The sequence below is a fragment of the Cetorhinus maximus genome, chromosome 12 (genome assembly GCF_964194155.1).
Source record: "Cetorhinus maximus chromosome 12, sCetMax3.hap1.1, whole genome shotgun sequence".
NCBI classification, from domain to species: domain Eukaryota; kingdom Metazoa; phylum Chordata; class Chondrichthyes; order Lamniformes; family Cetorhinidae; genus Cetorhinus; species Cetorhinus maximus.
In genome coordinates, this window is record NC_135890.1 from 80056755 (window position 1) to 80076907 (window position 20153).

Genomic DNA, 20153 nt, shown 5'->3' on the forward strand with positions numbered 1-20153 from the left:
CTGGATGTTATGTAGCGCAGGCTGCCTCACCCACTGCCTTTCAGAAAAGACCCTGAAATGGTGATGATGTTGTTCTTACGAGGGTACATGCATGGTCTCTTTCTCACTCTCTCGTTCCCTTGTACAGGTACAGTCAGTGTTGATAATGAGGGAGACACATCCCCCAATTTTTTTGTCACAGGTTATCTCCCCCTCCCCTTCCCAGCAGTCCTTATGACATACCACAACTCATTATAACATTGACGACATTTCAACCGTGCTTCATTGGCTGCACATTCTGAGGTTGTGAAAGAAGCCAAACAAGTCCACGAGTTCTTTCTTTTTTCTGGGCCGTTCCTTTCTCTTAATGAACACCGACTCTAGTTCTGATTCATGACAAGAATGGAAAGAAAATGAGTAACTCTGCTTCAATGGAGCTTAGGCCAGAAAACACGACTCTGACCATTGTACCCAGTTTGGAGCTCAAACTGATAGGTAGCAAAAGGAGCAGCTGACTAGGTCTGATAGCTGAATCAATATTGAACGAGAGTTGAAAATAAATATTTAAACAGAGATGGGGGGGTGGTTGAGCTATGAAAAAAATGGTTTCATAAAAAAAACTTTCATTATTTTACGCATTTCAAATGTAAAAAAAGGACACAATGAAGCACTGCTTTTAATTGAACTGTTGAGCGCAGTTTTAGTGCTTAACATATTTTCTTGCACTTTGTACAACAGCTAAAATGGGGTCCGAAGTTCAGTGGCTGGATGAGCGGATGGATAAATGTGAACCCAGGAAAATGTGCCCAGTTCAAATGTAAATAGATGAGTGGAGGCTACGTTTATGATGACCAAAGCAGGCCACTTTCTGGTGTAGAAAGTAATGGTTTTGGTGATTTCCTTGTTTTTGGAAGAGTGCATTTCCATTCCCATTTGTTATCATGTGGGAAAAGTTCAAAAACATCAGGGAGACCTTGTTATGACGAGGGGGTAAATATATTGGAATTGAAAGAAAATCTGGGGGAAAAGTGAATCAGTTACAAATTTGTATTTATTTTTTGGGGTTGGGGTGGGGGGGAGGTTGTATTGGGAGATGGTGACCAAATTAACAGCTTTGCAGCAGGAGCTGGTGAATGCACTGGTAGATTCTGGGATCACCAAGGAGACCCTGATTGAAGCTCTCCAGGAACTCGACCCCTATCAACCTGCCAAGACCGAGGAAGCTCAGGGGTCGACGATTAGTATACTCCCCAGCGATGGCCCCAAAGCCGAACCGCTGCCGGCCTTAGCGAACGGCCACAACCCCGACAAACTCTCCGGGGACGACAGCTCAGAGGACGGCGACGAGGACTACGACACTCCGGCTATCCTGAAGGAACTGGTCAACCTCAGCCCCGAAGAAGCCGCCCAGCAAAGGGCAATCGTGGAACAACTTCTCCAGTAAGGACCCATTTCTTTCCACTTCTGCTCTCTCCTATTTAGCAGGCGAACAATCTGAAACTGTGCTGTCCCATCCAAACCTTCCCCTGATCTTGTGCAGCCCATTCTATGCAAAGTGTGACGGAAAGCTGCCTGCCTGAATCAGGCGTGCCACTGCTAGTTACTAATTATCCAATTGATTGTTATTTCTCTGTTCTTTTGCAAAATATAAACTAAAATAGTATAGCGTCCCTTTTGGGTTACATTTGATCATTAACTACTGATTATACAAGGCAGCCGGAAGCGTGTGACCGATATGGCATCTCTGCCCAGATTAAAGTTATTTCTTTATCATTAATTAATTTCTTTGTGTGTATAAATTCGATGGTAATGAGGCTTGGCAATTCCGTTCGTACATGGCAATTACAACAAATTTGCACCGTGTAATGACTGGCTATGTCTGAACACCTGAGGCAGAATTAGGAACTAAGAAATGCCCTTTTTCGATCCTCCTGATCGAATTCGCCTTAATATTTTTCCTTCGATAACTAAATTTTGCTAAAATTAAACCGATAGAAACTACACTCGGTGGATAGAGGGATTGTTTGTTAGAGTTCCCGGGTAAACAGTCAAACTTTACAAATTAATTCATTGCACAAAACGGGTTAATAGTGAAAATTAACTCGATTTTAAAAAAAAAGTACCAATCGGAGATTGTACGTGGCATGCTGTGTACTAACGAATTATTTCCCTTTAGCAAACTTTAAGGAATGAAAATTGGTTTTAAATGAACAATCAAATATTTAAACTTTATATTTACTTTTTCTTATTAATATTGGATATGCAAAACATCATCATCGCAAATTTCTCCAACAGCATAAACCAAATTTGACGATTACAAAGTCAGTTAATATACATTTGGCAGTCAGAATATCGATTGGCATAATTGTTGGCTTTGAATGTAAGCATGATGTGAGAGGGTGGGTGTTGTTGGAGAATTGAATTCACTTTGGTAAACCAACAGCAGAGAATGTGTGTGTGAGCGAGCGAAAGCTGCAATCTTAACTAGGCGGGTCAAAGTATTTGCTCAGGTTTCATAGTAAAAGAGGGCTATAAATAATCGACCCGGCTCCCATTTTAAACGAACCAGGCTCGGGTTGATGCTTAATCCAGTGCGGTTACTGAATGGCAGGAGAACGGGAGGGCAGACCCACCCCCAATAACTAAACCAGGGCTTGGCATGGCCGGGAAAGCACAAATGGAGTTTGTAAAGCAGAAAAGAAGAACAGCGGTGGAAGAGAGCGTTTGTCTGTTCCAAGGTGACTTGGACTTTGCTCCAGCTCGAAGTTTTTTATCTGTTGGTCAACATCAACAGATCAATAAAAAAGTAGTTCAGGATTAGCACAGGCGAACTAGCACGTATTCATCTGAGGGAAAACTATATAACAGGCAGTAAAAACATATTCACTTCTTTTATGAAAAGAATTATAACCGCACTTTCCATTAAATGTCCGCGTTTTCTGAGTTTAGCTCAAGTGTTTGCTGCTGAGTGTTATCCCCGCCGCTGCTGACTTTACAGCACTCCCTGCTACCTGTGTGACTAACTGGAAGCCTGGGAGATAAAGGTACCCCCGCCTCCCCTTTCTCCCATTTTCATTCCAGGTAGATTCAGTTCACTCTCGAGTTCAGCTTGACCAGTGGCCGCTCAGAACATAACCACATTTCAAGCGGCTGGGTCCCTTTTTGGCACCGTAGACCAGGGCAGGTGTACTTGTCCATCCTAAGGAGAATCGTGCAATCATAGAATGGGGCACAGCGCAGGAGGACACCATTCGGCCCGTCGTGTCTGTGCCGGCCCTCTGCAAGCGCAGTTCACCCTCGAGCTGCCTTCCCCCGCAGCCCCTGCAAAATTCTTCCTCTTCAGATAAGGGGTTCAGTTTCCCTTTTAAAAAGCCACGATTGAATCTGGCATTAGAACCATAGAAAAGTTACAGCACAGAAGGAGGCCATTCGGCCCATCTTGTCCATGCCAGCCCGAGGACACCCAGGTGCCCTTTCCAATCCCACCTTCCTGCACCCGGCCCATAACCCTGCAGCTTACAGCACTTAAGGTTCTTCTAGTGATAACCTTGATTCTTCATCTTCACTGCTTGGGTGGGTTTCAGTTAGAGCGGATCAGCTGCCCATTGTGGAACTTCCATTATCTCCTTATTGCAATCATCAGTCGAAACAATCACAAAATCATTTGATAAATTCAAATAACTTCCATTAGAATCATACCAATTAAGATTCCCTGCGCACAGTGAAAAAAGTCTCAATTTTGGGGGGTCTTTCTTCATAACTTGAACCTTTATGTTCTAGTGAATGTTTGCTGTAGCCTTCTCATTGCTGTAATGTGCTTCTGGAGGTCTTGTGGTGCAGTGGGTCTTGTCTCTGCCTCATGATTCAGAAGCTCTGGGTCCAAGTCCTACTCCAGGATTTGATGGTCAAGGGAGGTGTGTTCATAACGCAGCCAAGCAGGTTGAGTATCAACCTGTGAATCCTTCCAACATACGCAAATGTCAGGCAGTAAGAGCGTGAGAGATTCCTGGTCAGCCATGTGATGGAAAGAAAGTTGGAGCCCCTTCCATCACCAACCACAGCTCCAGCCTACAACATGCATGTGAAAGTGCATGTTGTCACTGCAGCTCCATCTCCTAGAGGGACTGGATAGCTCTGTTGGTTGGATGGCCAGTGTGGATCAGATTGGTGCCAACTGCACAGAGTTTGATCCCTGTTCTGGCTGGGGTGGATTTGCGACCTGCTCCCTTGCACTACCCAGGACCTGCCTTTGGGCAGAGAACTGAAAAAGAAGAAACAAAAGTAGCTGGAAAAACCCAGCAGGTCTGACAGAAGAAACATGTTCCCCTAACAAGGGGATGACTAACACTCCCTACAATACTGTAACCATGACCAAACCAGTTTCTTACAAATTCAACATCACTTCCTTGTTTCTCTTTTCAGTGATCCATGGGTATAACCCATCATTAGCCATTTTAATGTTTTTTTTCTTCTATCTGCACTTCCTCCTTCCAAGATGGATGTTTTTGTATTCCCTGTGAGCAGTTCTAGGCACGACGCCTTAGGAAGGACATATTGCCCTTGGATTGAGTCCAGGTACCAGAATGATACAGATTGCATTCCCCAGTATTTAGAAGGTTAAGGGGTGAGCTTTTCAAGATATTAAGGGGAACCAATGGGCCGATTGAAAGAAACTATTCTTGCTCGTTGGGGAATTGAGGACTAGGGGCAAAGTCTAAAAGTTCGAGCTAGAACTTTCAGGGATGACATTAGGAAACACTTCTTCACACAATGGATGATAGGAGTCTGGAGTTCAGAACTGTCTCTGCAACTAACAACTGATGTTAGATCAATTGTTAATTTTAAATCTGAGTGGTAGATTTTTGTTAACCAAATGTATTAAGGGATTTGGGGCAAAGGCGGTTATGTAGAATTAGATCGCAGGTCAGCCATGATCGCACTGAATGGTGGAATGAGCTCAAGGGGCTGAAAGGCCTACTCCTGTTCGTATGATATGAATCTTACCATTTAGGTATGCTTCCTTTCACTTTTCTTCCAAAATATACTATTTCATTGTTCACTATATTTAACTGCACATGTCAATTCCCTAATCTGTTCAGGTTTTCCTGAAAATCTTCTGCTCTCTTCCTTATTTTTCTATGACCCTTAATTTGGTGTTGCCTTAAGACTTCAGTGCAACAAGGGGCAAATTCCCCTCTTCCTGCTTCTAATGGATCTTTTGGGTTACAGCAAAATGCAAAAAAAAATGGAGTGAAGTAGAATGCATGTCTCTAACTGAACCTGGCCAATTTTCTGTCAATTGGAATAGTTGGTAAAAATGTGGACATCCTTATGGGAGTATGCTACCTAATTTATTTATTCATTCATGGGATGTGGGTGTGACTGGCAAGGCCAGCACGTATTGCTCATCACTAATTGTCCTGGAGAAGGTGGTGGTGAGCTGCCTTCTGTTGTAGCAGTTTTGACACAACTCAGAGGCTTGCAGGGTCATATATGAAAGTGTAGTTAAGAGTCAGTCACATTGCTGTGGGTCTAGAGTCACATATAGGCCAGTCTGGGTAAGGAGAGCAGGTTACCCCACTTCAAGGATTGACTAGTTTGATTTTTACAACATCCTGGAAGTTCTATGGTTACTATTTCTAATACTAGCTTTTACTCCAGATCTATTTAATTAATGAAATTAAATTCTCAAAATGAAATGGTAGGATTTGAAGTCGCATCTCGAGGACTACTAGTCCAGATGACTAGTCCAATAACATAACCACTTTGCTATTGTACCCTTATCTGCAGCCAGGTAACCAATAGAATCAAATGCAAGAAGAGGAAGAGACCTTTCATAGACCACCCCATCCCCGCCAAACTGGATGGGGACACCTATGAAGAGGAGAAACTGAGCCTTCCGAGAGAGACACCTATTGGTGGGAGTAGTCCTGATGACTGGTGATCCTGACTTTCCCTGATGGGTCCTAATCAGGCGTTAGGCCCCTCATTAGTCTATTCAAAGGGCCAAGTGCCTATTTTAGGCAGCCATTATGAATGCCTGAGAAATAGCCTGACTCAATCTTGGGTTGGACAATCCTCAGGTGTCCTAGGGATGCAGGATGTCGGTTCCTGTAATTAGACATGTTACATTCAAACAGGGCAGTTTTTGTAAAGAGTTATAAAAGTTATAACCTGTTAGAGATTAAATAAACGACTAATGGGGTTTATAATCCAGCTGTCAATCTGTATTGGTTTATGATGAAAATATAGCCCTTTTATTTCCCAGGAACAAGAATGCTGAATTTCTTGACTGAGGTACTGACAATGATGTGGGGGATGTGATTGGGAGGTGAGGTGGAAGGCAGGATAATTGTGTGACCTTGTAGTTGCAACATCATGGGTGAGTCTAAAGGGGAAGGACAAATTGCATTTTACCTCTTGAGAAATTTTCCTTTGTAATTTTCAACATTAAACTCATGTTTCCTTCCACGTGGCGACTGCAGCAAGAACAAACTAGAAAAGGGCCAAGATAAAGTAAGTTGTGTAAATCATTCAAAGCCCATTCACGAGAAACTAGCAGAAACAGATCTGCCTGAGTGGTAATGTAAAATGGCCCTCTATAACTCACTCATTTATGTCAGCACATAGTGCACCATTTCGGGCTGCAGACTCAGTAAAGCAAGGTGCTTCAACAGGTCTCACTGCCAGTTTCCTCAGCAGTCCAGACGCTCAGGTCCATGGGCCCTTCTAATTTTGGCTCTGCATGATTTTCTTTTTAATTCATTTACGGGATGTGGGCCAGCATTTGTTGCCCATCCCTAGTTGCCCTTGAGAAAGTGGTGGTGAGCTGCATTCTTGAACTGCTGCAGTCCATGTGGTGTTGGTACACCCGCAGTGCTGTTAGGAAGGGAGTTCCAGGATTTTGACCCAGCGACAGTGAAGGAATGGTGATATATTTCCAAGTCAGGATGGCGAGTAGCTTGGAGGGGAACTTCCAGGCGGTGGTGTTCCCATATGCCTGCTGCCCTTGTCCTTCTAGATGGTAGTGGTCGTGAGTTTGGAAGATGCTGCCTAAAGAGCCTTGGTGAGTTCCTGCAGAGCATTTTATAGATGGTACACACTGCTGCCTCTGTGCCTCGGTGATGGAGGGAGTGAATATTTGTGGATGGGGTGCCAATCAAATGGGCTGCTTTGTCCTGGATGGTGTCCAGCTTCTTGAGTGTTGTGGGAGCTGCACTCATCCAGGCAAGTGGGAAGTATTTCATCACGCTCCTGACTTGTGCCTTGTAGATGGTGGACAGGCTTTGGGGAGTCAGGAGATAAGTTATTCGACGCAGGATTCCGAGTCTCTAAGCTGCTCTTGTTGCCACAGTATTTATATGGCTAGTCCAGATCAGTTTCTGGTCAATGGTAACCCCCAGGATGTTGATAGTGGGGGATTCAGTGATGGTAATACCATTGAACATCAAGGGGCAATGGTTGGATTCTTGGGATATTTGTGGAGCCTCCTCCTCCAGTGAGTTGTTTAATTGTCTACCACCATTCACGACTGGATGTGGCAGGACTGCAGAGCTTAAATGTGATCCGTTTATTATGGAATCACTTCGCTCTGTCTATCACTTGCTGCTTATGCTGTTTGGCATGCAGGTAGTCCTGTGTTATAGCTTCACCAGGTTGACACCTCATTTTTAGGTATGCCTGGTGCTGCTCCTGGCATGCCCTCCTGCACTCTTCAATGAACCAGGATTGATCCCCTGGCTTGATGGTAATGGTAGAGTGGGGGATATGCCATGCCCTGAGGTTTCATATTGTGGTTGATTGGCACCCCATCCACAAACATTCATTCCCTCCACTACCAATGAACAGTGGTATCAGTGTGTACCATCTACAAGATGCACTTCAGAAACTCACCAAGGCTTCTTAGGGAGCACCTTAGGATGCTTTTTTTAACCTGGGACCACTACCATCTAGAAGGACAAGGGCAACAGAAATATGGGAACAACACCCCTTGCAAGTTCCCGTCCAGGCCACTCACCATCCTGACTTGGAAATATATCACTGTTCCTTCACTGTCACTGGGTCAAAACCCTCCCTAACAGCACTGTGGGTGTGCCTACACCACATGGACTGCAGCAGTTCAAGAAGGCAGCTCATCATCACCTTCTCAAGGGCAGGGATGGGCAATAAATGCTGGTCTAGCCAGCGACACCCACATCCCAGAAATGAATAAAAAAAAATACACAGTCCAGGTCTCACTTCAATACAGCAGTGTGGTGGCGACATCTGCTCTGCACATTAAGGCTTTTGTTGACTTGTGGAGACCTTTGTTGTCAAACACTTGCTGCTGTAATTTGTGCAGCTGATCCAGTGTTGGATTTCTTCACCAGTGATGGACTTTTGAGATAGGTGGATGCCAAGGTATGAGAAATGCTCAACATATTACGAGACACTCCTTCAACATATATGGGAGGTAGAATATTTGGCTGACCAGGTGTGGGCTGAAATGAGTTGGCAACATGAAAGAACAGGCTGAGTTATTTGTGCGCTGAACTGAAGAGATCGAGGAATAGCTTACAAATCTGGTGCAGAGTGTTCAATGACTCTGCAGTTATCCACAAACTTTTCATCTTGTATATCTAAGATGTCTATTTAGTTTTGGTATGGAGGCTACCGAGGTTAAAGAGTTTTCCACCTAGACTGCACTTAATACTGACACCAGAGGACAGTTGATTTTTGATGAGGTGAATAGCCACTGTCAGATAGATTGTAAATAGCATGGGGGCTATCGCACAACCTTGCTTGACCCTGGTCCAGATTTTGAAGGGGTCTGTTTCAGATCGCCCACTCAAGACAGTTGCAGTTATATCATCATGAAGCAGCTGCAGGATTGTGATGACATTTCTTGGACATCCAAATCCTTGGAGCACAATCCACAGAGCCTCGCGATTTACTGAGTTAAATGCTTTCGTCAGGTCAATGAATGCAATGAATACAGGATTTGCACACAAGAGCTAAAGACCACTGTGGTATATTTAGCTGGCCTCAAAATTTCAAAACATTCCACCTTATACTCTCTGTTATATCTCTTCTTTCACTTTGTCGCTGGACTAGTAACCTAGAGGTCCAGGCTAATGCCCTGGGAACATGAGCTCCAGTCCCACCACGGCAGCTGGTGAAATTTCATTCAATTAATTAATCTGGATTATGAGGCTGGTTTTAATAATGGCGACCTTGACAAATATCGCCTATTGTTGTTTACAAAACCCATCTGGTTCACTAATGTTCTTTAGGGAAGGAAATCTGCCATCCTTACCCAGTCTGGCCTACAAATGATGCCAGTAATATGGTTGACTCTTAACTGCCCTCTGAAATCACCTAGCAAGCCACCCAGTTCAAGGACAATTAGGGATGAGCGACAAATGCTGGGCTTGCCATCAACATCTACATACCATAAAAGAGAAAGAAACTTAGCTAACTCCCTCCTGAATGTACCAACATCTTATCCCTAACACCAACCTCCAAACTCTATTCTTCATATATTCACCTCCCGCTGGGCGAAGCAGTTGTACCTTCTGAGCTTGATTTTGTGCCTCCTTAGTCATGTTTGTGGTTAGGTCTATCTGTTTAAGGTCCAATATACTTCTACATCTCAAAATCTTGAGAACTTCAATAATGTCTCGGTCCAGATGTATTTGCAAGAGAAAGTGAGAGTGTATAGTTCCCATTACAATTGTTTCCATTTTCCTGGCCTTACCAGTTATTAAAGGATGAGTCCTTCCTCATTTCCCTCAAACCTCACAACAATCACCTTCATGTGGAGCTTCGTGAATGCTTAAAGCATCAACACTCCTTGAAAAAAGTGCTTATTTTGGCCTGAGCTGAGTCAGGTGAGGGACGTTGGCTGTTTTCTGTACTGAGACAAGTTCTGCTCACAATCTCAAGGTCACAAATGCATCGTCCGATTCAACCACTAAGGCCAGGATTTTCCGATTGTTGGGTGGGCTCGCCGGGGGCGAGTGGGAGGGGCTGTGAATGGGACCACCCCCCGTGATCCGGCCACGACTGCCATTTCACGCTGGCTGGCCATGCTGTGAGCAACCTGGGAGAGAAATCATAGCGACAGTGCTTTATTTTCAGTTTCTTTGAACACTTTCATTTATCTGTGATGAAAATATTGGAGTTGAGAAAAAATACTGTTTGACTGGCAATCAATAATTATCCAGTCAGATAGGTATTGAATAATTGGTTTGCTTTCCTTTAAGCGTGGGAAGGTGGAATGCTGCACTAATGCATCTGTCAGGTGATTAATAGTTGGGGCAGGGCACTTGGAGGCAAGAGGTCATGTGATGAAACCTCCATGAATTTATCCAACCAGAACTGGCAAACTTATTGTTGCCTCTGACATGAGGAGTTTAAATGTCTCAGAAATGTGATGCGCTTTATTATATTGAGGTAAAACTGGCTGGCTAAGACAGGTTAAAAGTATTTACTAAAATGAAAACAAAATACTTTAGATGTTGGAGATCTAAAATAAAAACACAGCAGGTCTGGCAGCATCTGTGAAGAGAGAAACAGAGTTAACGTTTCAAGTTCAATATGACTTCTTCGGAATACTCACCTCCTGGGGCAGGTTAGTGGCTGGCCACTGTCCCACCTCCATTAAAACTAGGTGGGATGGAGGCAGATTTCAGAGTTTAAAATCTTTACATCTCACCCAATCCCCAAAACACATGTTTTTGGAGGTTACAGTTACCTGTACGTTGAAGTAAATGGTTAGTTTACTGTCTACATATTCATCTACCATTTATTTCAGCAGGACTAATGGCAGCAGCTCACAACAAAATCTGACTTAGTAACAGTTAAGGCTTGAGCAGTTACCCAACATTTTTCATCTTGGATTCAAAGAAAATGACCATTTCCATTCACGAGCCAGGTCTTCTGAGTTCTAAAGCCTATGCCAATGGATGGCTTAACATATTACTAGTTCAAGTGTCAGACTTGGCTCATAGGAACATAGGACTTAGGAGCAGGAGTAGGAGTAGGCTCAGTTGTATAATTCTTGCCTCTCAATCAGAAGATTGTCAGTTTAAATTTCAATCCAGGGATTGAAGCACACAACCTATGCCAATGCTCCAGATAATTACAGACGGAGCTCTGCACTGCCGTCTTTCAGATGATGTTAACCAAAGACCCTGATTGCCCTTGCAGGTAGAAGACTGCTTGGCACTGTCCACAAGAGCATGAGGAGTTCTCCCTATACCCTGGTCAACATTTACCCCTCAACCAATGTCACTGAAACAGATTACCTGGACATTATTTCATTTCTGTTTGTGGGGATTTACTGTGCGCAGTCAGAAGGTTGCCTAACATGAACACACTTGGAAGAGTATCTTGTTGTCTTTACATGCCCTAAGGTTGTGAAACACTGTTTGTAAATGCAAGTTATTCTTTAACACTTAATTATTATATAGTTAATGGAATTAAATAGGTTGCTGTTGTAGGATGGCTGAGTTGTACCAGTAGTGATGGAATTGATCTGCAGACACTTCCTGGGTGGGAACATTAAGTTTATTTACATTATACTCAGCAGCAACTACACATGTGCTTTCAGCTGCAACTCTAACTCTACACTGACTGCTGAGGTAGCCCACGATACTCTCCTATTGGTTACTACAAATCGTGTGATCTTCCTTAATAAGTATTATTCTTAAAGGTACATTACACTAAATAAAACCCTAATTACTACATTCCTCCCCCTTTAACTCAGCTATACATATTATATTTACAAGTACATATTTTTCAAGACAACATAATATTTACACTGGGTAAGGAATTTACAGGTTCAGTCTTTCAGGTCATTTCCTGGTACGTGTAGAATGTCGCAGCTCCACAACTTCAGATTCTTTGTCAGGAACCTCCTTTTCCGGAGTTGCCTGAACATCAGGTGCTTCAGTGGGCACTTGCAGTTCTGTATCCTCAACTCTTACAGGAACATCAGACATGTCAGTCCTGAGTTGAGTATCCTCAACAGGAAACGCAGACCCAGTCATGATCACTAGTGGAACCAAATCTTGGTGATTTGTCTCTCTCTTCCTTAAATGGTCCACATGTTTACATATGATTTGGCCTTCCACCTCCACGTGGTAAGATAGAGGTCCAATCACCACACTGATTTCACCCGGTAACTACTTTTGTCCTTCCCCAAGTTCTTCACGTATACCGACTCTCCCACAGTAAATTTCCTCTTGTGACTATGCCAGTCATGTCTGGTTTTCTAGCTTCCCTGACTCCCTTGACTCGCTCCCTTCCTCTGCCTCCCTGTCTCTCTCTCTGTCTCTTTCTCTGTCTCTCTCTCTCCATTTCACATCCTGACATGTTCCAGAGTCCAGAGAGGCTGCAGGGTTGGCTCCTCGGGGACAAGAGCTACCACAGAAGATGTGGCTGATGACGCCATGCGGCGTCCACCTTCTCCTCTAAATTCGGCATTATTGAGCTCAATCTCGTCCTGAGACTGCGTTTCAACAATAACTCCGCAGGTGTAGCACCTGTTGTTGTGTGAGGGGTAGTCCTGCAATGAAAAAGAAAGCGTGCTAGCTTGGTTGTCAAGGCATCACCAGTTAGCTTTCTCATGCCTGCCTTGAACATGTGAACCGCCCATTCGGCCGGTTCATTTGAAGAAGGGTGGTATGGTTCAGTTTTCACATGAGTGATATCATTGAGGCTGATAAACTGTTGAAACTCAGCATTCATAAAAGCCGTGCTGTTTTTGGAAACGGCTACTTCTGGTAGTCCGTGAATGGCAAAACTCTGACATAGTTTCTCAATTGTAGTGGCCGACATTGGTGACTTCACCTCATATACATCCAACAATTTTGACTGGGCATCGACAATGAGCAGAAACATTGTTCCCAGGAAAGGTCCAATGTAGTCAATGTCAATCACACCCAGGGTCTACCTGGCCACTCCCATGGGTGTAGTGGGGCTGTCACTGGCAACTTTTGCAGTTGCTGACATTGCACACAGTGCTTTACTAAACTCTTTATTTCACCATCCATCCCAGGCTACCATAGATAGCAGTGTGCTATGGTCTTCATTTGGGAAATTCCTGGATGGGCACAGTGTACTTCAATTAAAAGTGGCTTCCTTCCCTTTGGAGGAACTGTCACTCGTGCTCCCCACAATAAGATGCCATCCTGGCTGGTTATTTCATGTCTTCTGTTGAAATACGTCATTTCGTCAGATACGGGCTCCTGTGACCAACCCTGTAGCATTTGTTCTCGTAACTGAGATAGGACTGGGTCCTGACTTGTCCAGTCTCTGATCTGTCGAGCACATGCCGGCGAGGAATCTAAGAAATTTAACAGCAAAACAAGTTCCTGTGGAATTGGGACGTGTTCATCATTTTCTTGTAAAGGCAAACGACTAAGGGCATCGGTGTTTGCAATTTGATTGCTAGGCCTATGTACGAAAGTGCATTCGTTTGCTGCCAGAAGTAAAGCCCATCATTGTATTCTTGCTGAGGCTATGGGTGGTATAGCCTTGTCCTCACTAAACAATCCTAGCAATGGTTTGTGGTCTGAAATGATTGTAAAATGGTGGCGTTGCACGTATTGGTGCAATTTCTTGATACCAAAGATGATGGACAGGCCTTTTTCTATCTGCGAGTATCCCTTTTCCGCTGTGGTGAGTGTATTTGATACATAACCTATTGGCCGTTCCGAGCCGTCGTCCATCCAATGAGAGAGCACTGCTCCCACTCCGTAGGGAGATGTGTCACATGTCAGCACCGATTCTTTCGTCTGGTCATAATGTGCTAATAGATTGGACGAGTGCAACAATTGTTTCACCATGAAGAAAGGTTCTTTCTGGGGTGCCTCTCAAGACCAACGTTGGTTCTTTATGAGTAGAGAATGCAGGGGGGCCAGCACTGTAGATAAATTGTGTAAGAACCGCCCATAATAGTTGATCATTCCGAGGAATGATTTGATCTCGGAGGTGTTCTTTGGTGCAGATGCCTCTCTTATGGCTCTCACTTTCTCCTCAACCAGGTGGAGGCCCTGTGAATCTACCTGGTGGCCCAAATAGATCACCTCCCTCGCTTGGAACGTGCACTTTTCTTTTTTTAACGCACTCCAGCTTGCAAGACACATTTTAAGACTTCTTCTAAGTTTGCCAAATGCTCCTTTTCAGTGAATCATGTCACCAATACATCATCTAAATAGACTACAACCTGGGGCAGTCCCTGCAGTAAGCTTTCCATTGTTCTCTGAAAGACGGCACAAGTGGAGGAGACACTGGGCAGAATCTTCTGTTCGGCGAATGGGGGCGGGGCCCGCTTGCTGACGTGTAAAATGACGCGGGGTGACAGGCGTGCGTCCTGATGTCACCCTGCGTCGTTTAAGTTTTTAGATTGGCGGGCACGCAGCTGACTCGGTTGCGCACCCGCCGACCTGTCAACTCCCTATTAAGGCAAATAAAAAACTAATTGAAATCATTAATGGACCTGCCCCTCCAACTTTAAGGTTGGTGGGCAGGCTGGGAGCCCTGGCGAGCTTCTGAAAAAGCATGAAACCTCATCCATGGGCGAGATAAGGTTTCATGAGTGATTTAAAAATCTCAGAATATTTCAAAATAAAAGTTATGGACATGCCCCAACTCATGTGACAGTGTCACATGAGGGAACATGGCAGCAAAATTTTTTCCTCATCTTTATTTGAAGTTTCAAACCTAAGCCGATCTCCCTGAGGCAGCACTTTGCCTCAGGGAGATCTGTGCGCTCTTTCACGTGCACGCGTGAAAGAGCGCACTCCCGGCTGAGGGAAACCTCCTCCCTGTGCGCACAGAGAAAGCATAGTGCTTCCTGGCAGACATCACGCTGGGCGGGCCTTAATTGGCCTGCCCACGTAAAATGGCGGCGCGTCCCTGACTGGGGGTGCTGATCGGGAACCCGTGCGCCTGTGCCCGCTCCCGCACATCCCCACCGACAGGGGGAAAATGTTGCTCACTGAAAGGCAATCATGTGTATTAGTAGAACCCTTTGTGGGTATTGATTGTGACAAATTCCCGGGAGACATTATCCAACTCTAGCTCTTGATAAGCATGACTTGCCAAGCTTTGTGTACGTTGCCCCTCCTGCCAGCTTGGCATACAGGTCTCCGTTTTATGAAATGGGGTGCCTGTCTAGCTTGGCTACTTCATTAACCATCAGTTTACAGTCTCCACAAATTTGGACGCTTTGGCCGGGTTTAGGGATGGGGACTATGGGTGCTGCCCATTCTGAGAACTGAACAGGTTGTATAATGCCCAGTTTCTCTAATCTGTTCAGTTCAATGTCAACTTTTTCTCACAGGGCACGTGGCACTGGTCTTGCCTTCATGAAGTGAGGGGTTGCTTCTGGATCCACATAAATCTTGGTCTGCAGGCCCTGGATTTTCCCCAGTTCGTCCTTGAAGACGGTGGCGTAATTTCTAAGTAGCTCAGGTAGCCCGCTTGCCCTCAGCTGGAAAATTTCAGCCTATTCTAACTTAATCTCCTTTAACCAACTTCACCCCAGGAGATTTGGCCCTTCACCTACTACCACCATCAAGGGTAGCTTTGCCGATTGGCATCCATAATGGATGTTTACTCTGATTATGCCTTTTACTTGAATGTCTTCACCCGTATATGTTTTTAGCTTGGTGGCTGTTTCCCCTAAGCTTAATTGATGTTCACCAATATTCAAATATCTGAAGGTATGTTCCCCAGTTACTGTAGTGGAAGCTCCCGTGTCCACTTCCATTCTAACAGGTTTGCCATTTACTTTCACTATGACAAATATTGGCTCTGTCTTTCCAACTTTTAGATTAAACAACGAGCAAATGTCAGAATTTATTGTTTCAGGCTCTTTGACATTGTAGATTTCATTGGGCTTCTTCTTTTGTTTACAAGCCTGCTTGAATCTTTCCTTGCATTGCCTCATTATATGTCCATTTCTATAACAATAGTAGCATTCAATTTTTTTAAGCTGCCAATCGCTAAAAGACTGATTGTTTCCACCTCTATTAAAATTATTCTTCAATTTTTGCTGCTAAGTTATTTTTCTTTATTCTTCGGCTAGTGGGAGCTATTTCCCGTTTCTCAGCGGAGTCTCGCTTTTTCGCACCACTTTCGGTTGAGGTTTCCCACCTGATGTGGAGGAAGCGCCATTTTGCGCACCCTGTATTGATTTTGAATCTCTTGCAGCACGTTTCATGGCCAGTGCTATCTCTAGCGCCTTCTTGAAATCCAGATTCACTTTGGACAATAATCTTTTCTGAATAGCATCCTCCTTCACGTCACATGCTAAACGATCTCTGAGCATGCTGTTCAGAGTCGTACCAAACTCACAATGTCCCATTAGCTGCTTCAGATTTGTCACGTAGCATGCAGTTGTTTCACCTGGGCTTCTATTTTGTGAATTAAACCTGAACTTCTGCATCGTGACTGAGGGCTTGGGTTGAAAATGACCCTTCACAAGGTCCATCAATTCATTGAATGTTTTCGAATCTGGGGCGCTGGGTACTGTCAAACTTCGAATCAAACCATAGGTTTGGCTCCCACATGTACTGAAGAGGACCACTCACCTTCTCTTCCCCTGTAATCTCGATCGTTTGAAAAAAGAACGTGAGGCGTTCTATGTATTGAGACCAATAATCTGTGGCTGGTTCAAAAGGATCAATTCTCCCAAATTGTGGCATTTTGAGAGAGGATAACTTCTTCAATTACAACGGAGCTTGTTACTTACAATCACTGGGTGAGGTACAGTGTCGATTTCTTTCTAACTCGATTTCTTCTGTTCAATTCTGTTTTATCCTCATCGCCAGTTTGTTGTAGGGCGGCCGAGTTGTACTATTAGTGATAGAGTTGATCTGCAGACATTTCTTGGGTGGAAACATTGGGCAGAATTTTCTGCCCACCGGGCGGGCAGGTGGGCCTGACCCAATCTCCGGCAGGCAGGGAGCTGATCCCCACCGGAGAAGCAGGCCCAGCCGCCATTTTAAGTTGGCGAGCCAATTAAGGCGAGCACACATCTCCCTGAGGCTAAGTGCTGCCTCAGGGAGATCACTTACACTTGTACAAACATTAAAAATAGAAAAATAAAAAAATCCTTAACATGTCCCCCTCATGTGGCAATGTCACATGAGATGGGACATGTTAATAAATTTCACTCAAACTTTATTAAACTTTTTTAAACCCTCAATTGGCCATTGACAGGTCGGCGGGCGCATAGCTGATTTGGCCCGGCCTTCCTGAAAATTTAAATGGGGCGGGATGACCCCCCGACATCATCCCGCGTCATTTTGCATGTCGGCGAGCGGGCCCCGCCCCCTCAAAATTCAGCCCATTAAGTTTATTTACAATATACTTAGCAACAACTATACATGTGATTTCAACTCCAATTCTAACTCTACACTGACTGCTGAGGTAGCCAACGCTACTCTCCTATTGGCTACTACAGATTATGTGATCTTCCTTAACAAGTATTATTCTTAAAGGTACATTACACACTAAATAAAACCCTAATTACTATACTTACCTACCTCCACTCTGTTTTTTCTTCTAAGATGGAGATCAATAGATACAGGATAGAACAATTAGTCAGCTTTATTTGTTGGCTAATATATGTATAAAAACAACAATAAGAGAAAAACTGTGAGAGCATAATTCTTAAAAACGATGAGGTTATAATCAGTCCATGAGGAGTTAAATAAACTTTCGAGAACTTATTTCTTACCGAGTCTGATAAACTTAAACAAGCTTTGGTTGAAGTAGTTATCACTTGGTACACCTTCCACGTGTAATAAGTGAAAATAAGTGAATGATGTGAAATCCAATACATCTGCGAGGTTTAAATCTCCCAACAGAACTGAAGACATTTCCTACATTTATTGAGTCCAGAGATGTCTGCAGTCAGAACTGGCATAATTATAATTGGAATTATCTTAAATGTTTCATCTGGGCTCATACTGTGACTGTGCAATTGAATTTATTTCTCAAGCAATGCCCTTGCATTCTGACTAATTTCCAGATCAAAAACCATGGTTGGGTGCTCTGGCAACCCAATTTCTGATCTTAATTTTAAAATATGGTCTAGAAAAAGCACCTTTTATTTGTACTCTAGTTATTTCACAATGGTATGATGTAAAATACAGACATATCACTATTGTGTCATAACCTTCAGTAGCCTATGATTCCACTAGCAATCATAACAAGAAATTGTTGTGCTGTGAATAATGGGATGTGCCATAGACTGTATGATGTTTCAGTATTATCAAAATTTTGCTTGAAATGTTTTAATTCTGGATTACTGCTTAATGCCTCTGTTTACCAAATGCTGAGCATCTAGAATGGGATTGTAAATGTCGCAGTCAGGAAATCTTGTACAATACCATGAAAAATAAAGCTGGTATTTCTGAAGCAGTCAGCTAATTAACACTGTGCGTGGAGAAAGGAGCTGCTCCACTCTGATCATTACAGATTCGGCAGCACGAAAAGACACTCGCTTCTAGTGTGAAGCCATCATATTGCCAGACTTCAGTGAACGCCCCATATATTTGCCTAATTTTTATCTACATCAAGTATTTAAAGCAACATTTGCTTATTAATGGGACATGACTGTTGCACTTATAACAATTTAAAAGCTGGTCTCAAGGTTAATTCAGCAGTAATAATCTTTAACAATTTCTAACTTTGTACTAACCGATCCTCCACTGTCAACCTCCCCCACCCCCCAACCAATCTCCTCTCCTGAAGTGTTGACCCGTTGTGTAACATAGTACATGAGTGCTGGTCACCCCACATTGCTCAGCCCAAGTTCCATTTGTAATGTTCAATTATGTGTTTGATTATGTGAGTCTGTTTACAATTGATGCTCACTGTGCTTAATTGGTTAAGCCTGGGCGTGGACTCAGAGACAAGTAATCGAAGCTTTAGAAAGAGTTGGATGCCAGAGCTGGAATCATGGGGTAGACATTTTAAAGCACTGTGAATAAAACCTGTTACATACTTAGAAACAAGTGACATCTCTGCATAGACCTGAGAGATATATATAATTAAGTAGTGTATTATTATAAGAGAGAAAGAGTTGCATTTATGCAGCACTTTTCAAGACCTCCGAACATTCCAAAACACTTTACAGCCAATGAAGTACTTTTGAAATGTAGTCACTATTGTAATGTAAGAAAAACAGAAACCTATTTGCACACAACAAACTGTCACACAAAGCAATGAGAAAATGAATAGGTAATTTGTCTTTAGTGATGCTGGCTGCGAGATAAATATTGGCCTGCCCTCCTTCAAAGTAGTGTGGCAGGATCTTTTACATCCACCTAAGATAGCAGACAGGGCCTTGGCTTAATAACTCATTGAACAATGCAGTATTCCCTCAATATCAGTCTAGATTTTTGTGCTCCAGTCTTTGGAACCCACAACTTTCTGAGTCAGAGGCAAGGGCAATAACACTGAGGGACTGCTGATAACTTGATATAATTCCTTGGCAGCATGCTGATAATCAACTGAGCAGCCTGGTGTCCAAGATGAGGAGCCTCTAGATGAGGAGCGGTCCGTGTTGGGTCCCAGGTTTGGAATGGATCTCTGTTGGGCTGACTGTGGAGATTGAGGGAACAATTTTATACTGGTGCACACATTGGAGGGGCAGTGGGTGATCCACTCGTTTCCCCTTCCCATTAGCTCCAGCAGGCCTCATTGAAGTGATTTGGGAAAACTGCCAGCACTCAGTGGGTACACACAGGCAGCTCACCACCAGGGCTGGATAGTCATAGGGAGAGTAATCCGGCCGCTCCTTCCAACCAGAAGCCAGAAGGGGGAAGTAGTTGATTTGACTGGGGAGGGGACAGGGATGCACTGAGCCTAAAAATCTTGCTTGTTGTGTGGCCTCCAGCAGCCCCTTTAAGGGTGTGATGGTACAACTGACGGTGAATGCTGAGCTGCTCAAATTCCACAGGGTATTAAACAATAAATTATCCAACTGAATATTTGTGTCAACAGAATACTTCTAACAGCCAGTAATGAAAATGAACTGTGTAAAACACAAGATGCTGATGGAAACATTCACCTAGGAAAATGTTCAATTGCTGATTTTGTAGACATTTCAATATGTTCAAGTTTTATTTTGTTGCTGATTTTGGGTTTGCTGAGAATGATTTTTGTATAAT

At 43.7% G+C, this 20153-nt stretch overlaps 1 protein-coding gene across 1 annotated transcript in view; it reads left to right on the forward strand.

Moving 5' to 3' along the window:
* Nucleotides 1-650: 650 nt before the first annotated feature.
* LOC144687630 (hepatocyte nuclear factor 1-alpha-like) overlaps nucleotides 651-20153 on the forward strand; it is a 225990-nt gene continuing 206487 nt past the window's right edge. Inside the window, exon 1 of the mRNA XM_078554000.1 lies at nucleotides 651-1419. Coding sequence (XP_078410126.1) covers nucleotides 1073-1419 — 347 coding nt within the window. The 5' untranslated portion in view covers nucleotides 651-1072. The remainder of the gene's footprint in view (nucleotides 1420-20153) is intronic.